The sequence below is a fragment of the Aricia agestis genome, chromosome 1, assembly GCF_905147365.1.
Source record: "Aricia agestis chromosome 1, ilAriAges1.1, whole genome shotgun sequence".
In the NCBI taxonomy this organism is placed as follows: Eukaryota; Metazoa; Arthropoda; class Insecta; order Lepidoptera; family Lycaenidae; genus Aricia; species Aricia agestis.
Genome location: NC_056406.1, coordinates 20,495,766 through 20,515,134, shown reverse-complemented (window position 1 = coordinate 20,515,134; position 19,369 = coordinate 20,495,766). Strand labels below are relative to the sequence as shown.

The 19,369-nt window shown below is 35.9% G+C and overlaps 3 protein-coding genes across 5 annotated transcripts in view; 2 read left to right on the top strand and 1 right to left on the bottom strand.

Moving 5' to 3' along the window:
• Positions 1–5,352, top strand: part of LOC121732398 (U2 small nuclear ribonucleoprotein auxiliary factor 35 kDa subunit-related protein 1) — a 37,290-nt gene extending 31,938 nt beyond the window's left edge. Inside the window, exons 14-16 of the mRNA XM_042122268.1 lie at positions 1,334–1,499; positions 1,614–1,716; positions 5,188–5,352. Coding sequence (XP_041978202.1) covers positions 1,334–1,499; positions 1,614–1,716; positions 5,188–5,347 — 429 coding nt within the window. The 3' untranslated portion in view covers positions 5,348–5,352. The remainder of the gene's footprint in view (positions 1–1,333; positions 1,500–1,613; positions 1,717–5,187) is intronic.
• Positions 5,353–9,239: 3,887 nt separating this feature from the next.
• Positions 9,240–11,215, top strand: LOC121734162 (transcription termination factor, mitochondrial). Of its 3 annotated transcripts, XM_042124602.1 has the most exons (6): positions 9,240–9,474; positions 9,549–9,724; positions 9,874–9,970; positions 10,045–10,198; positions 10,730–10,880; positions 10,952–11,215. In XM_042124602.1, exons 1-6 carry the CDS (start codon positions 9,312–9,314, stop codon positions 11,189–11,191), a joined length of 981 nt encoding a protein of 326 aa, XP_041980536.1. In that variant the 5' UTR covers positions 9,240–9,311; the 3' UTR covers positions 11,192–11,215. The 3 variants fall into 3 exon arrangements, with proteins under 3 accessions (XP_041980536.1, XP_041980555.1, XP_041980546.1); XM_042124621.1 differs by lacking the exon at positions 9,549–9,724 and having other exon boundaries at positions 9,399–9,474; XM_042124612.1 differs by lacking the exon at positions 9,240–9,474 and having other exon boundaries at positions 9,525–9,724.
• A 24-nt stretch (positions 11,216–11,239) lies between these two features.
• On the bottom strand, positions 11,240–13,244 carry LOC121734151 (dnaJ homolog subfamily A member 2-like). The gene is made up of 2 exons (XM_042124592.1): positions 13,114–13,244; positions 11,240–12,979 (listed from the first exon to the last, which is right to left on the bottom strand). The coding sequence occupies exons 1-2, from the start codon at positions 13,180–13,182 to the stop codon at positions 11,831–11,833; spliced, it is 1,218 nt and encodes a 405-aa protein (XP_041980526.1). The 5' UTR covers positions 13,183–13,244; the 3' UTR covers positions 11,240–11,830.
• Between the last annotated feature and the right edge of the window lie 6,125 nt (positions 13,245–19,369).

The following is a 19,369-nucleotide window of genomic DNA, read 5'->3' as shown; positions in this document are numbered from 1 at the left end:
AATATATTGAGTAGCAGATTTATAAAAAGTCGGATAAAAAATAGGGGCATTGATATAATAATATAGAAGTCGGTTAAAAAGGTTTGTATTAAGTAATAAGTATATTTAATTTTTATTAAGTACATACATTAAATAGCTCATAGGGATCAATCAAGTTTCTCTGAAGCTTGTCAATGGTTAGGGGAAAACATTATACTATTATTATACAGGTTGTTCGGGTGGACACCATTATCCTTAAAACCATCAAATGAGCCTGTCAAAATGAACAACTTTTTCTATGAGAACAATGCTGGGAACTCAAAAAAATCCGTCGTCATATCCATACAAATTGCCGACCCGGGCAATTAGTATGGTTTTAAGGATAACGCGAACCGTGTTCACCCTAACAACCTGTATACTAGAACTTACTACATACATATTATGTACTATCAGAGAAGTTGATTCCTAGGCAGATGGCAGACCTAATTGTAAGTTGATCGCGTTAAGTCAAAACTATTCCGACCGATGACAGCATTCACAGCTAACAGACCCTATATAGATCTTATATATAAAAATAGATTTTCAAATGTGTTAGTCGCGCTAAAACTCGAAAACGGCTGGACGGATTGAGCTGATTTTAGTCTTAAAATATTCGTAGAAGTCCAGGGAAGGTTTTAAAGTGACACAAAGTTCACCGAGACAGCTAGTATCTTATAAATACAAGATGTTAGTGTAAACACCCGCACCTGCCCAGCCCCCCTAGCATACGCCAACGAGATATCTCTTGGATATCTCACTCTCGAGCGTAGTGATATTGTCGATACCGATATACATATATCTATTTTTCGCTAACATGCGTACGTCGAGACTCGAGAGATAAATTTCTCGTTCGTATATTATTCGTTAGTATATACACAAAAATAGCACATATTAAAAGAAAACAAAATTATCTCTAATTTTGACGACAGACGTACGAGAATAAATGTATGTCATGTTAGGGTCAATAGAGATGAACCAGTTAACATCGAGAAAACGTGTAGAGTGAGATATTATCTCGTTGGCGTATGCTAGCGCGGCAGGAGTCACACTCACAAATACAGCTCCACTATGGTTACATCCATGAGAGAGTAAGTTATGTCTGATCTGATCCTTCTAGGATCTGGGTCTTTAACATTGAATTGGCATATTAAGCCGAATCGGCTTAATATACCAATTCAATGCAAAAAAACAATTTCCAAGCAAAATAAAGTACCAAGTTATTCATTTTAGTCACAAAAATTGCAATATTTGAGTAATAGTAATTGCTAGTCAGTACATTAATTTGATTTTATAATATTTTTTTCATGTTAAATAGGTATGCAATAATCATGAAAAACATTTACGAGGTAACACATATATTGAGTATGCCGACCTGAGAAGTTCAGTGGCGGCCTATAGAACACTACATGGTCGATGGTACGGTGGAAAACAGCTTACGTTACAATTTTGCGAAATAAAATCTTGGAAAAATGCTATATGTGGTAAGAATAAAATATTTTACTTGGTTCTGTTTTACGTGTCTTTAACTATTTATCATTGAATGCAATACATGCTTAAAAACTTTATTTTTATTTATTTAGTACAAATTTTCTCAGGGTTGCAGTCTAGAAAGCGTTGTCCCAAAGGAAATTCATGTAACTTTTTACATGTCTTTAGAAACCCCGGAAAACACTTTCAAGATGAATATTACGAATCAAGGTAATTTTGTTGTTCTTAAGGAAATTTTCAAACTATTGAGTATCCAGAAGTGGCTTAGCAAATCACCCACTTGTGTCATACCCTTAATATAAAGGTGCCGGTTGGCAGCGGGCGACATGAAGCAACCGCAGACGACGTGTCGCAGCGACACTACTGGTTTCTATGTATTTCTATGAAATACCCTCCGCAGCTAGCGACACTTATTCAGTGCAATTCCTAGACATAAACCACGCAACTGTCGTCTGTCACACATGCGTTGATTATGCTTAGTAAATTAATATTATTGTAATCTATGTTTCCTAGTCTTAAACAATTTTTCGTCATTAAAAATACTTAAATTAAGTAAATTTATAAATATAGAATCGCACATACAAAGTTCACATTTAAAGGCACCAAACAAAACAAAAATATTTGAAATTAAAAAACTAAGTTAAACTTAGTTTTATAGGGATAAAAACAAGAATAAAACTTTAGGCGCGAATTACTCGCCCGCCGTTTCCGCCAAGCAAATGCGTTGTTTATAATAAGGACGGCAGTATTTCAATACGATAAAACTTAGTCCTTAATACCTTGTGGTCTTTATGACAATATCATTATTAATCATCATCAGCCTATTGCCATAGTAAAAGGAGGGGAATTGTTTTTAGTACTTTGTATGAAGATAACTTACTTTCCCTCCTTTTACTATGCTATTGCCGTCCACTACTGAACGATTATCTTCATTTGATTAAAATTTTATGGATAGCAAAGAAGTATCATTTTAAGTCATGTAACAAATTTTTCTTTCTCTAAAGAAATATAAATGAATGAATTATTATTTACTAGCTGTTGCCCGCGACTTCGTCTGCGTGGACTTCAGTTTATAGTACTTTATAGCGCGCGATGTCAACAAAATTGGTGTCAAAAGCTTTTATAAAAAAACCCTGGTACCCCTTAAATCAATACAGCTGTGCAGTGTGCACACAATAAGTATTTCATTTTTTTATATTAAACTTTATATTTTATGCCAAATTTTAAAGCTTATTTAGCCCTCCGATTACACAACTTTACCCATAAACTATTTATCATTGATAGATTTAAGGTTACGTCACTGCACAGATAAAGTACTGAGTTATTTAATACCGTAGAATAGATATAACAATCGAAAAAAATCGAAACTTAAATGTAAGATGATACCACGTCTTATAGGAAGACTTTTGAGCAAGCGTCAGCGCGATGTAGAAGACGCACGGCGCCATCTATTATGAATTGTTGGAACTAACTTAATTTGAACAAATTTACGCATTTTCACCCCCTTACAACCCTTTTTTCCAGTAAAAAAAGTAGCCTATGTCCTTTCTCAGGCTTTAGACTATCTGTATACAAAATTTCATTACCATCGGTTCGGTAGTTTTGGCGTTTGGCGTGAAAGCGAGACTGACAGACAGACAGACAGACAGAGATACTTTTGGCGTTTGGCGTGAAAGCGAGACTGACAGACAGACAGACAGACAAAGATACTTTCGCATTTATAATATTAGTATAGATTATGTGCACACTGCACAGCTGTTTTTGGGTATTTTGATTAATTAAGGGCCGCGCTACACCGGAATGGCAGCGGCGAGGCGAGCACTTTCAGCGCTGCCATTCCGGTGTAACGCGGCCCTAAGAGGGGTACCACTTACCAGGGTTTTAAAAAGTTTTTAAATTTGACACAAATTTTGTTGACACCGCGCGCTATAAACTAAAGTCCACGCGGACGAAGTCGCGGGCAACAGCTAGTTAGTTAATATTAACGTGTATAACAATCGAAAGAATCGTAAAACCTACCTCAACATGGTACCACCTCTTATAGAAATACGCATGAGCAAGCAATAGCGCGATCTAGGGGACTCTTGGCGCCATCTGTTTTGAGTTTTTTGGAACTAAGTTAATTTAACCAAATTTACGCATTTTCACCCCCTTACAACCCCTTTTTCCAGTTAAAAAGTAGCCTATGTCCTTTCTCAAGCTTTAGACTATCTGTGTACAAAATTTCATTACAATCGGTTCAGTAGTTTTGGCGCTGTTGTTTTTGAATTTGATGTCTAAGTTGGTAGGTGAGTTATTAGTTAATAACGTGTATAACAATCGAAAGAATCGGAAAATCTAGCTCAATATGGTACCACCTCTTATAGAAATACGTATGAGCAACCAATAGCGCGATCTAGGGGACTCTTGGCGCCATCTGTTTTAAGTTTTTGGAACTAAGTTAATTTTACCAAATTTACGCATTTTCACCCCCTTACAACCCCTTTTTCCAGTTAAAAAGTAGCCTATGTCCTTTCTCAGGCTTTAGACTATCTGTGTACAAAATTTCATTACTATCGGTTCAGTAGTTTTGGCGTGAAAGCGAGACAGACAGACAGACAGACAGAGATACTTTCGCATTTATAATATTAGTATAGATAATATTCTAACGTATTAAAAACTATAAACAAAAACATACTAACTAATAAGTATGATTAGTTCTATGTTACAATAAAGTAAAAAATAAAACGCCATCTGTTGAATCGTATTAGAACTAAAATGTTCATTCCATCGATATATTTCTGGATTTTTTATAATATTATACATAAAATATGTTTAAGATTTTTGAAATTTTATTTTAATACACATCCAAGACCCAGGAAAATTGAAAACTTTTTGTTCCGCCTGCGGGACTCGAACCCAGGACCCCCGGGATGAGCGCTGGCCACGCGCAATGCGAATTCATTTTCATCGAAATTTTCATGGAAATAAGATATTTTCCCACATCAAAATGTAGCCTATGTCCTTTCTCAGACTCTAGAATAACTGTATACAAAATTTCATTGCAATCGGTTCAGTAGTTTTGGCGTGAAAGCAAGACAGACAGACAGACAGAGATACTTTCGCATTTATAATATTAGTATGGATTAAACATCATATTCTAACGTATTAAAAACTATAAACAAAAACATACTAACTAATAAGTATGATTAGTTCTATGTTACAATAAAGTAAAAAATAAAACGCCATCTGTTGAATCGTATTAGAACTAAAATGTTCATTCCATGGATATATTTCTGGATTTTTTATAATATTATACATAAAATATGTTTAAGATTTTTGAAATTTTATTTTAATACACATCCAAGACCCAGGAAAATTGAAAACTTTTTGTTCCGCCTGCGGGACTCGAACCCAGGACCCCCGGGATGAGCGCTGGCCACGCGCAATGCGAATTCATTTTCATCGAAATTTTCATGGAAATAAGATATTTTCCCACATCAAAATGTAGCCTATGTCCTTTCTCAGACTCTAGAATAACTGTATACAAAATTTCATTGCAATCGGTTCAGTAGTTTTGGCGTGAAAGCAAGACAGACAGACAGACAGACAGACAGACAGAGATACTTTCGCATTTATAATATTAGTATGGATTACACATCTTGCGTAGGTGCTACTAAAATATGAAAAATGTTTTTTCAGGACTACACCTTCATCTTCGAGGAGTTGGCGCTGGTCTAAGTCTCCAGAACGAGAGCCATCACCTCATGACAAGCATAAAAAAAATAAACATTCTAGAGAGTGCAACTCTAGAAGATCTACTAGAAGTGAACACAGTAAAAGAAATAAATATAGGTGTTAACAACAACATTGTTTTCATATAGTTTGAGGTACCTACTATCAAGTTTAATTGTTAGGAGAATTAATTCTTCAATAGATTAATTTTTTAAATTAAGTAATCTATTAAAATTAATAAGATATTATGCTAAGAAAATTTTATAAAAAAATCTTAACACATCTTATTAATTTGTAGTTGTTGCTTATAAGTATGTATTTATTGTACTTCGAATGTGGTGTAATAATAGTACCGACATATCCAAACTTTGTTTAAAGATTGTATAACATGTTTTATATATTTATTATGGGGGGGGGGGGGGGGTGTAGCTAAAATCCTGGGTACGCCCATTACATGTACACTTTTCCGGGACAAAAAGTATCACGTCTTTTCCCGGGACTCAAGGTATCTCCATGCTAAATTTCAGCAAAATCCTTCACATTAGCCAGCAAGGCTGGCTAATGTGAAGGATGCGCTTGCTTTTCTGAGCATAGCTTCTGAAAGTGGGGATACTGCCCGGGATGTATGAATGACATAATGCGCGCGGCGCTCACTCGATTTGGTTGTGTCAACATGCCTACAAGAATCTGTGAGACCACAGCATTGATAACATATTTACAAATCTCATTCCCGATAAAAAAGAAATAATTAATAAGTTAAGCTCTGATCACTGTGGACAGCTAGCATCATTTAATGTCAATTGCGATAATAACGTAAAGGATAATCTTGTGTTTGTTCCTGTGACTACAAAACGTATTGAGCAATTTAGAAGTAAATTAAATTCAAATATTCAGTCATTGGGTAGATCAAATAGCTCAGATGAAGCTTTTAATAATTTGTTTAAGGTACTTAATAAGAACACAATTTAATACACTTCTAAAACAGTTAGAAATGATAATAAAAAAAACAGATTTATTGAATGGGCAACTAAAGGAATTAAAATAAGTAGGCAAAGATTATATGAATTATATGATGAGAGGTGTAGCAACAGTAGTGAATCATTTAAAGCATATGTTAAAAATTATTCTAAAACCTTCAGAAAAGTTTGTAAAGCTGCTAAGGCTCTATATATCAAAAATAAAATTAAAAATTCTAAAAATAAAATTAAAACTACATGGAAGGTTATATCAGGTGAGACTGGAAACGTCACCTGTCGTAACACTGATTTTGAATTATACTTTGAAAATAAAAAGATTACAAATAATCTCGAAGTTGCGACGATCTTTGAAAAGTTTTTTGCTGACATTCCGGTCTCAACTACAAAAAATCTAAATTCCTCACCAGAAGCTTTTAGACGTGGGAGAGCCATACTTCGGCACGAATGGGCCGGCTCGACCGGAGAAATACCACGTCCTCACAGACAACCGGCGTGAAACAGCGCTTGCGCTGTGTTTCGCCGAGTGAGTGAGTTTACCGGAGGCCCAATCCCCTACCCTATTCCCTTCCCTACCCTCCCTTATTCCGTTCCCTTTCCATCCCTACCTTCCCCTATTACCCTATTCCCTCTTAAAGGCGGGCAACGCACCTGCAGCTCTTCTGATGTTGCGAGTGTCCATGGGCGACGGAAGTTGCTTTCCATCAGGTGACCCGTTTGCTCGTTTGCCCCCTTATCTCATTAAAAAAAAAAAAGCTGCTGAAAAGCTACTCAGAGACAATGTAAAGGAATGTGATGTCAATTTTAAGTTTAGGGAAATTAGCCCTAGAGATATTATTGATACCTTTAAATTGTTCAATATTAAAAATACTACTGATCTCTGGGGCATGTCTACAAAAATTATTAAATCGATAATTGACATCATATCTCCTCATCTGGCAATAATTTTCAATGACTGCATTAAGAGTGGTGTTATTCCTGACTTAATGAAGCACAGTAAGGTCGTACCTTTATTTAAAGCGGGAATTAAATCAGATCCGACTAATTATCGGCCCATTTCGATTTTACCGACTCTTAGTAAAATATTTGAATAAATAATTTTACAGCAATTACTGTTACATTTTAATTTAAATAATTTATTACACAATAACCAATACGGTTTTACTAAGGGTCGTTCCACAACGGATGCTGGTATAGGTCTTCTATGTAGCATATTTGAAGCTTGGGAGGAGTCACAGGATGCCTTAGGTATTTTTGTGACCTCTCTAAGGCATTTGACTGTGTCGAGCATGCTACTTTAGTCAAAAAATTGCACCACTATGGCATAAGGGACTCAGCACTCAGCCTTTTGACTTCTTACCTCAAAAATAGGACTCAAAGGGTTGAAGTTAATAGTAAAAGATCCAATTGGACCAAAATAGAATTAGGTGTACCACAGGGATCCATTTTAGGACCATTTCTTTTTCTCATCTACATTAATGGCTTACCTTATCTAGTTAAGGATAATGAGATAGTACTTTTTGCTGATGACACTTCACTTATTTTTAAAGTGAAGCGACGGCAGTCAAATTACGACGAGGTAAATAGTGCTCTCTCAAAAATAGTACATTGGTTTAATGTTAATATCTTACTTTTAAACTCTAAGAAAACCAAATGTTTAAAATTTACTTTGCCCAATGTTAGGCAAGTTTAAACCAATTTACTATTAAATGATGAGAAAATGAATTTGGTGGACTCCACAGTATTCTTAGGCATTACATTAGATATTAAATTACAGCGGGGTCCTCATATTGCTAATCTTGCAGGTAAGCTCAGTTCTGCAGCATATGCAGTCAGAAAAATTAGGGAAATTTCTGATGAAGACACGGCAAGACTAGTTTATTTTAGTTATTTTCACAGTAGAATGTCTTATGGTATCCTTTTATGGGGAAACGCTGCCGACATCAATACAATTTTTGTGCTGCAGAATGCGAGCTATACGCTCAATTTATAAAATGTCAGCTTTTGAATCTCTGAGAGAAAAGTTTAAAGAAATTGGTATTCTAACTGTTGCTTCTCAATACATTTTGGATAATGTATTGTATGTTACAAAGAATTTAACTAAATTTAAAACTAAAAGTGATAGTCACGGTAGAAACACTAGAAATAGGCACAAGCTGGAAATACCAGTGATCAGACTTAGCAAAATAAGTAAATCTTTTAAAGGTCAATGTATACGCCTTTACAATAAAATCCCGGAAAACTTTCAAAATCTATCAATTAATAAATTTAAAAAAGTAATTAAAGAACGTTTGTGTGCCAAAGCCTAGTAGGCTTTGGCACACAAACGTTCTTTAATTACGGTCAACGATTTTCTAAACGATAGCACATCTTGGGAGTAGGATGGCTGCTTGCAAGGCTGCTTCTACATTTATTATATGTGACTTACAATTGTGTATTCATATTGTATAGATTAAGTTATTTACATTGTAAATTTTATATTTTTAAAAGACAAATTTTCCACTTTTTTACTAAAAAGTGGCCCCGTGCGAGTTTCTTACGCCGATTCTTCTCGCCGGGTTAGTTCCCGAACCGGTGGTAGGCAACATGTAGTTCAACGTTCTGAAAATATTTGATTCAAATTTATTCAGAAATAAAACAATTTTTATTTTATGCGACGCCTCTGGGACAATGTAGCGACGCCCCGGGGCTTCGCGACGCACAATTTGGGAAGCCCTGCTATAATCTAATATATCCTTCCCCGGGACTTAAAGTATCTGTATACCAAATTATATGCAAATCGGTTCAACGATTTAAGCGTGAAAAGAACTATTAGTATGGATAAATGATGTGTATGGATAAACTAGTTTTTATTATTCGTAGGGATAAACTGTTACGTAGTTTATTTCCTCTTTGGCATAAAATTTTTGGACTAAACGAAAAAAGTATCTACGTCATCCCTACGTTGTCATACGTCACATACGTGAAATGTCATTACAGTAAGAAGAAGAAGATAACTTATTATTGTAATTTGTGTTACAGTAAATTCAATTTCAAAGTATCTTGGTTTCAATAATCAATGTTTTTAAAGATATTATTATATACAATTTAGAATGAAAGCGAAAAATTACATTAAAAATGTTTTCACGAGCATTAACAACTATTTTATTGCCTCGCGCTGTGCAATACATTAAGTTATCCTTACAATATTATCACAATATTAGCTTAAATTTTGAAATTCCGGATAATAAATATTTTCTACCCAATCTAAGATACAAGAATTATGATTCGAAAGTTTCAGGTTCTTAATTACACTTTTAGTATTTGTTCTTATCTCTTTATAATCAATTATATAATGAAATCAAAAATTTACAGATAACTCAAGTAAAATTAAAATAATATCTTCTTTGAATTTCAAAACAGAAGAGGATGGTTTACCATTTCATGAACTTCCTATGAGAACATTACTACACATATACAAAACTACATTAAGAGATAATGAGTGCGGATACTGCCAAAATAGACTTTACTATTTATCAGATTGTCTCAAAGTATGTTTTGTCAATAGTACAAAATACTGTTCTTTTAAACTTACTATTATGCCTATGTTCCGTCAGTCCCCAAACCTCTGTATTTTTACATTCTTAACAATATTAACCTATTTAAAGTAACAGTTTTAGTATAATTCCGAATTTTTCAGTGTCCACCGTCTATTTTGGGCAAACTTGTTGCTAAGAGAACCTTTATATATTCTTTATCATTTGAGTGGCTTCAAAATTCTATGAATATACTAAAGGGTAATACTTGCTTACTTTAATTAATATTAGTATCTTGTCACTTAAAAAATTCATACTACTTTTTCAAAATGCAGATTACAATGTTAGCAACGAAAGAATCCTAAGAGATTTATGGGTACTAAAGTATCATTCAAAAACAATAGAAGATAGATTTTTAAGAGTTAAAAATTCAGGCATCAATACTTACTACCCTTGGATGGTCAGATGTTCAGAAGATATATTGAGAAGGTAAGTACTTACCCTCAGACAATAAATTAATACTGCATCATATGTGAAGAGACACAAACCTAATTAAACAATAAGCCTGGAAACCATAATTTTCAATGAATGCCAACAAAATAGAAATAACTATAAGCATTTGTGTCTCTTTCCATTTTTGGCAATGATCAGCCTGCCTAGCATACGCCAACGAGATATCTCACTTTTTCTCAATGTTTGATGGTTTGTCTCCTCATCTCTATTGACCCTAGCATGACAAACATTTTTTCTTGCGTAGATCTATCATCGAAATAACACATTTTTATAGAGTTTTGTTGAGATATTGTCGAGATTTTGACATTATAAGACAAGTCGTTTTTAATTATCTCAAGTGTGAGATATGTCGTTGGCGTATGCTAGGCAGGCTGATCACACCTAATAACAGTGTCAGCTTCCTATACAGCTCCTACTTGTCATCAATTGTTTCTATTAATTCATTAAGTAATATATAGTCATTATGTATTTAATACTGTATTTATAAGCTGTCTCTTAAATTTTTAGATATATAGCAATATCACAGGAGACAAAAAGTATTTTAGGGGAAACAAATACTACAAAGAATTATCTAGCGCAACGTTTAAATACAACACCAGAATTTGTTGATGAAATATTTTTAAAAGTTAAAACACTGAAGTGTATAAGAGTGACTAAGGTAAATTTAAATTAGTTTCCTACCATTGATAATTAAATAAATAAACATTTTCATTTTAAATATTGTTTTAGGTGAAAAAATTTATGGATTTTCTCACCCAAGAAGGGTTTGCAGTGGAAGAAATTGCTAATAAGCCAAGAATATTAGCGGCTTCCCAGGACACAATTGCGCAAAGGATACGAAAACTAAGAAGCTTGGGTGTAGATAAAATCAATTTAAGTGTGTTATATAGAAGCAAAAAAGACTTTAAAAAAATTTGTGACTCCATGATGTACGCTAAAGCTGGTGTAATAAAGGATGTAGAAAAATAATATATTAAATTACTGTAATATTATTAATAAAATAAATTATTTCAAATGTTAAAATTTTTAGTTAATTTATTTTGCCAATGGTCAATACATATTATGTCTACGGTTGTACAATAATGCCTCAAGTGGCACTGGCACTAAACCTAAAACACAATATCAAGCAAACTTAGGTAAGGAAAAGTAAACAACTTTGAAATTAATTTAATCCGTTTGTTACAAGTTTGTATAGGCCTATCACAATAACCTGGGCAATGAGTAATGCTCTAAATGAAAAAATACATTTAATGTGGCAAAACAATTGCTTTGTTCGCCTCACTTAACCCCTGATGATATTATATAATTAACATGCACCTGTGCTAATGGAATGAATGATTGGAAATTTTACATAATTAACCTTTTCCACACATTATACAAATATTAAATTATAATTACACCTAAAAGGCCAAGGTAAAATACTTTACAATTTAAGAGCCCCTGATTATAAAATATTCAAATTAGCAAATAATTTGATTTAGTATTTCTACTCTAGCATTGTCATATTCATATTAGCATTATAATAGTAATGAATATTGTCTACCTAACTTAAAAGTTGTGTGAGACTTGTCAGTACAAGTTATGAGAGGATTTGGAGGTTGAATTGAACTACTGGTGTGCACATTGTACTCCTGGACCTGCATGCATATGCTCCTCATCGTCACTAGCATAAGCCTCTTCTCGGCCACGATTTCTGTCACTAGGGGTGTATTCCATCATGTTCACCTCTTCGACATCTTCACCTGTGGGCATCACAAATGCTGGACGGGGAGGAAGTATACTTTCAATTTGTTTAATTTGCTCTTCGGAAGCAAAATGATTCTCAGGGAACTTTACATCAAACTTTATGTACAGATTACCTTTTTCAAATGGATTCTTATATTGAGGCATGCCTTCACCTTGAATACCTTTTAGGTCTCCTGGTTTTATTACCTCACCTGGTAGATGTCTAACGAGAAGATCTCTTCCATCTAAATGTTTGACTACAAATTCGAATCCACACAGTGCTTCGGTCAAAGTAATATCACGTTTCATCACAAGATCATCGCCAGTTCTTTGAAACAAGTCATGAGGTTTTTGTTGCAACACAATGATGACATCCCCGGGCTGAGTGTCCGGCTGTTGATCACCTTCACCACGGAAGTAAATTTTCTGGTTCTCATTCATTCCCTTTTCTACATGCACTTCCAATATTTTAGTTTCATTGAGTACCTTTTTACCTTTACATTTGGTGCACTTGTCTTTGTCATTGATAGTTTCGCCTTGTCCTTGACAACTAGGACACCGGGATTGATATTGACGAGTCATATGGGGACCGATCTGTTGGTAGTACACCTTCAATCCCTGTCCGTGACAGTCTCTACATGAAACAACTGACCCTGCTTTTCCACCGACACCGTTACATGCACCACAGATAATATTTTTACTAAGTTGTAATTTAGCAGTTTTTCCCATGTACATGTCTTCTAAAGATACTTTCAAAGGGTGTATGGTGTCTTCGCCTCGGGCGCGTCCGCGGCCGCCGCCTCGTCCCCCGCCCATCCCGAAGATGTCACCGAACAGATGACCAAAGAAGTCATCTGAAGGGAAGCCCCCGCCTTGGCCACCTTCTTGAAGACCCTTTAATCCGAACTTATCGTAGGTTTGTCTTTTCTTAGGATCAGACAATACTTCGTAAGCATAGCTTATTTCTTTAAATCTATCCCCAGCCGCAGGGTTTTTGTCTGGGTGAAATTCTTTCGCTAATTTATGATAGTTCTGTAATGAAAATACGAGATATTTAGACACAGAGCAACATTGCATGACAAAGGTTTCATTGATTTACTTCACAAAGCATGCTTGTTTACGAGACAAGTTGAATGAGACCCAATTGCACACGCGTTTGTACTTACTCTTTTTATTTCAGAATCACTAGCGCTTCTAGACACGCCTAATATTTCGTACAATTTATTATCAGCCATTATTTTAATTTATCACAGCAAGAAGCAAAATTTTGGCTGATGAAAAATTACGAAAAAATGAAAGAAATTATCACAGACTAAAAATAAAATCGTCATAGTCCATAGAGTACAGATATACAGAGTATAGTATTCAGTATACAGAGTATAAAACTATAGACAAGCGTTAATTTTCATATAATATCTTTTTAGAGACTCTATAAACGGCTATCCTATATTAAGCCCTTATGCCACTTGTACTATTTAGGAAGTCCTAGCTAGGATCCTAAAAATTTTAGTCAAGTTGAATAACATTTAGAAAGCTAGGATCCTAGCTAGGATCCTAAATCGGAAAAAAATGTGGCTCCTGAATGACTAAATCAGTGTTGCCAGATGGTTTCAACCTTTTATCTGTAGTGGGAACTGCTAAATCTATATTAAAGTCAATTTATATTATGTTATTAGATCTGGAATCCATTCGTAGGTAATTTCTTAAGTCTGCTGGTTCCAAGTAGTTCAGAAAGTTCATAATTCATAATTTTACGTGGAGCAAAAATTCTATCAACCATCTTTTTCGCCTTTTATTATTTATTTTCATTGAGCCAATAGCTAAGCCTATGAGAAGACCAATTTTTTGTTGCTTTGATAGAACTGGAGCCAATAACGGCCGTTCCCAATATTTGAACTATCTCTGGTTTTGCCCTACTAGCATAAACTTATATTATAAGTTTATGCCTACTATGCCTACTAGAGATAGGTATAGCTCACAATTGACATAAAATATATGTCTCTAATGTCTAATCTGAGCTATTCCTATCTCTAGTAGGGCAAAACCAGAGAAAGATCAAATATTGGGAACGGCCGTTAGAAGACGTCTGACCAAAATGACAACTGATTTAGTCACTGAATTAGGAGAAGTGGAATAAGAAGCGAACTAATTAGTCTCCTATGTAGGATCCTAGCTAGGACTTCTAAATAGGACAAGTGGAATAAGCGCTTAAATAACAAGCTTTCTTTCTAGTTTTAGAGTGTGAATAATAAAGATCAAGATGACGGATTTTCCATAGATCAGCTGATTATATATTACTTTGAATATTATGTAGTTTGAGTGCGCTTGCTGATTTCTACCATAAAAAGAACTATTTAATAGTTTTATTCCTATAGATTTTCAATGTAAACGAAATAATATAACATAATAATATTATAATAATATCTATTACTCCTGCGATTATGATCGGACATTTTTGATTCGTTTAGCCGTGGCGCGGCGCAGCGCGAGCGTGCAGCGTAAAATGTTAGCCCCGACTGGTTATGCCGAAATATTGTCCGAGATTTTATTGTGTGCCGTGTGGCGACGCATTGTTACTATGGCGCACGCCGCACACATCCAAGCCGCGCGCGGTGCCTTTGTATGAAGATAACTTACTTCCCCTCCTTTTACTATGACGATGTTGCCACTTTTTAATTTCTTCACTTTTTAACCGACTTTTGGAAGGACCTATGTTTTCTGTTTAAATATCTATACTTATAATAAAATCGTAGAGGTTAAATTTTTGTACATTGAAAATAAACTTCTCTGTCTGTTTGTCTGTATGTCTGTTTGTACAGGCTAATCTCTGAATCCGCTGGACCGATTTCAATGAAATTTGGCATGATGATACCTTACGTCCCTGGTCAACATCTTAGATACTTTTTTAACCGACTTTTATTGTATCGGGTTTAATCCAAAGGTACCATGTTCATAAAAAAGGCGACTTGATGATGGGATCCATAAGTAATCGAGGGAATTCCTCGCTATTTATACCAAAAACGCATATATTTGGATCAGGGATGTTGCGGATCCCGATTTTTTCACATCCGCGGATGCGAATGCGGATGCGGATTTTTAGAGGTTCACATCCGCGGATACGGATGCGGATGCAGATGTTTCGGATCCTACATAATTAATATAGTTTATAAAATGAAAAAGTATTATTTTAGTTTTTAAATAATTTGTCACAAAATAATAGTAAGTACAGGTTCCATAGAACAAATTTTTTAATTAATATCAAGCTAATTTTTTGTGAGTAGCTTCAATTTGAAACGCATTTTGAATAGAATAATCCATATTTTAAGACCATCAAATCGAAATATTAAATCATATTTATCTTTGTTAGCTGCCACTTGCTACAACCTGTACTATAATAATACTTTTGTATTAAAGAGATAATAATTTGTAAATGAAAATTACATAAATTCCCCTATATTAAACTCTACCACTTTTTTTTAGTAAGTACACGAATTTATTAATAGGAGCATAAGCCATAAAGCCTTATACTTAAATTATTTAATAGTAATAATGCCGTTCTTCATTAAGTAAGAAGCACAAACAAACTTGTAGTGATTAATTTACACAAAACAATAATTAATGCACCACAATAAACGCGTCGGATCCTGTGACCGTTTTAGGGTTCCGTAATCAACAAGGAACCCTTATATTTTCGGTCTATCTGTCCGTCTGTCTGTCTGTTTCTCCGCGATTTCGCTCAGAGAATAGCCTACGAAGCCTAAATTCGGCATAAATGCACATACATATAAACGGTGTCGACAAACTGGTATATAAAACTTTTTAAAAGGTTATGGGACCAAAAATTGATTCCCTTACACACCAAGCGGGGATAAGTCTTTTTATTTTGCGTCCACTCCACCGTGTGTGGTGTTGTTGGAAAGGGTTTTTAAAAATATTACGAGTATTATTATTCGAAGAAATATGCAAAGTTTTAAAGTGGAAGAAATCGTTAGTGTCCAGTGTCTCCCCCTTCTACCAGTTATTAGCTAAACGGTTGATTCTGAAAAATATGCGGAAAAATTCACGGGAGTAGGAAATATGCAAAATTTAAAAAGACTTTATAAGCTATTGAGAAGTATAAAGGAATTTTTCGTTCATATTCCTTTGATAGAACTGAGATGATGTTATTAGTAGTGTAAAACATGTTATAATTGTACATTCATTGACGATACAAAACTTATCAAAAACTGGCGGTACTACAGTACCCTGTATTGTGCGTGGCCGAGACGCACTTGGCCGGCTTTTTCGCTCCCATTGGTCATTTGTCACGCGCAAACGGCACGTGTCATTTACAGACCCCGCCGCTTTTCTTTTCTTGTCGCAACTCGTATGACATTCGCATCCGCATAAAAATCCGCATCGATTTAATGCGGATGCGGATGCAGATGTCCAAATGTATGCGGATGCTCCGCATTTGCGGATGCGGATGCGGACATTCGCCACATCCCTGATCTGGATGATATTGTGATTTCGAATCATAATCTAAACTCTGAAGTACTTATTTCAAATGGAAACATATAGTGATTTTGGACAAATAAGTAAATATTAACTTCATCAAATTCAAGAACATCTATAAAGAAATAGATATTGTGAATAATGTGATGGTTGAAGAGATGATTGTTCGAGTAATTTGAATTTATGGGAAAGGACTCAAGAAAGTCCTTTGTACGGTTTCCCGTTCCCGCGAGATGTAGGTACTCAAGCAGTTGATTTGGGGGCACCACACAGATATAATATATCAAGATTAGATTCGGCATGTGTTTGTACTTCGCGTGCCATCGCGTTCCCGAACGATTACCAAATTCAATCTTTCGAAAGTCTGTTCTTTAGTTTGCGCTCCACGGTCCATCGTTATCGAAATCGGACGTCAATCGGAATTAATAAAAATGCCTAATTGTGCCGTATTGAGCTTACAGATTACACACATACAGGGAAAAAAAATATTTAAGTACAAAATGTTGAGTACCAAACTCGTAAATTCTTTGTAAAAAATCTTCGTGATCCGAGGGGTGCGAGGCCCCTCGGGCCGTGAGGCCGTGGGCGGTCGCCGCCTCTGTATGGGAGACCCCTTCATTATTTATTTTATTTAATACTGTACTCGGCGAAACATGGCGGTAACGGTAATTGACTTTCTGTCAAAAACTTGTCATTTTCTATATAAATCGCGATTGACAATGAAGTGTCAGATGTTGTCAATCGCGGCTTTGTATAGAAAATGCCTCATTTTCCTTTATTTCTTCGCTCCTATTAGTCTAAGCGTGATGAAATATAGCCTATAACCTTCCTCGATAAATGGGCTATCTAACACTGAAAGAATTTTTCAAATCGGACCAGTAGTTCCTGAGATAAGCGCGTTCAAATAAGCCTATTCAAATAATTCCCCCCGTTTTTTCCACATTGTCCTCTATTTCTTTGCTCTTATTAGTCTTAGCGTGATAAAAATACAGTGTGAACTCTATATAACGACACTGAAGGGACCGTGCATTTTATGACGTTGTATGGAGTTGTCGTTAAATGGAGAGAAGAAAAATCAATACTTTTTCGTCATTATACAGTGATTTTCTTTTACTAACCGTATTTACAGTTTGAAAGTTTATGTAACTATAACTGAGAATATTATGATAACAAATAGATATTAATAATCCATGACTCCTTATTATTAGTTAGGGACTAGGGTCTAAAAAAACCTACACGTGCAATCAATCTCAATTTGTAAACAAAAGGACTAATTTCTTAGAAAGTTCTGTATGCAAAAAAAATCGGCGGCGGCAGTCGACGGCAGTGTGCGGCACGTGTCGGCGGCAGTCGACGGCAGTTGATGGCACGTGTCGGCGGCAGTTGATGGCAGTTGACGGTAGTCGACGGCAGCTGACGGCAGCCGTTGTAAAACTTTGTTGTAAGATTACAATAACATTACCGTACTCACTTTTAAAATATAATTTTACTAAAAAACAGTAAAAAATGCAAAATATTGTTAAATCCGCTGTGAAATATCAACTTTTTAGCCCGGCCGCACATTATCCGAATTCTGATCAGAAACAGTTGAATTTCGCCGGACCGCCACCCCGCACACTATCCGAAATATCCTTCCGGCGAGTTCGAGCTCACTCGGCTCAGTACAAAATGTAAGAGACAGCGCGGACGTTCAACTGTTTCTGATCAGAAATTTCGGACAATGTGCGGCCGGGCTTAGATCGCTAGCTTGACGTTAAAGTAATTATTGCTTATCTGTCAAACGCCAAACGGTGTCGTTTACGGCCGTTCCCAATATTTGATCTATCTCTGGTTTTGCCCTACTAGAGATAGGAATAGCTCACAATTGACATAAAATATATGTCTCTAATGTCTAATCTGAGCTATTCTTATCTCTAGTATGGCAAAACCAGAGATAGATCAAATATTGGGAACGGCCGTTAGTAGAGGTGGTGGTAGGCCCCCAGTTATGACGTACCGCCTAAAGGTAAGCGGCCACAGGTCGGTATCATACGCAACGGACATCTCGCATCAAACGGATAATTTTTTCACAGTACTTCCGCTGAATCGGCAGCGTACGGATTATCGAATAGCCTAGTAAATGAATGCTCAAAAGGGGGGTATGGATGGAATAGTCGAAAGCAGAAATTTTGACTTAGAAACTTTCTTTGGACTAATTTGAAGATAAACATACTGTCTAGTCGGTAATCCGTACGCTACCGATACAGTGGACGTACTGTAAAAAAAAATCCGTTTGATGCGAGACGTCCGTTGCGTACGATAGTGGACCTTTACCTTTACGCGCTACGTCACAACTGCAAGCGTGATAAACTGTTGACGGCTGCCGTCGACTGCCGCCGACACGTGCCGTCGTCTGCCGTCGACTGCCGCCGACACGTCTGTAAGCGCTCTAAGAATCAAAAAATCTGTCTCTACAAAATTTGTCCTCTTGCGTCATCCATCAGGGGGCCTCGCAAAATAATCTTGCCCACATCAAGTTTCGATCTTGCCCGCCACTGCTCCCATACAAAAAACACATTATTTTTTCCTATTTTTTTGCTCTATAAAGGAGTAAGCACACTGAGACGGGCCATGCCGGGGCTCATCGCAAAAGTCCGTCTCCATACAATTGGATTGTATTGTATTGGTTGGATTGTATGGAAGCGGAAATCCGCTGCGCCCCGACACAGTGTGCGATACGCGCATCCGCTATCAATCTATCATACAAATTGTATGGAGGCGGATTTTTGCGATGAACCCCGGCACGCTGAGCCCCGGCACGGCCCGTCTCAGTGTGCTCACTCCTTAATAGTACGGAACCGTTTGTGCGCGAGCCCAACTCACTTGGCCGATTTTTAAACGCAAACGTGTAAACGGATTACTAGATCAACGAAAGTACACTAGGAAAGC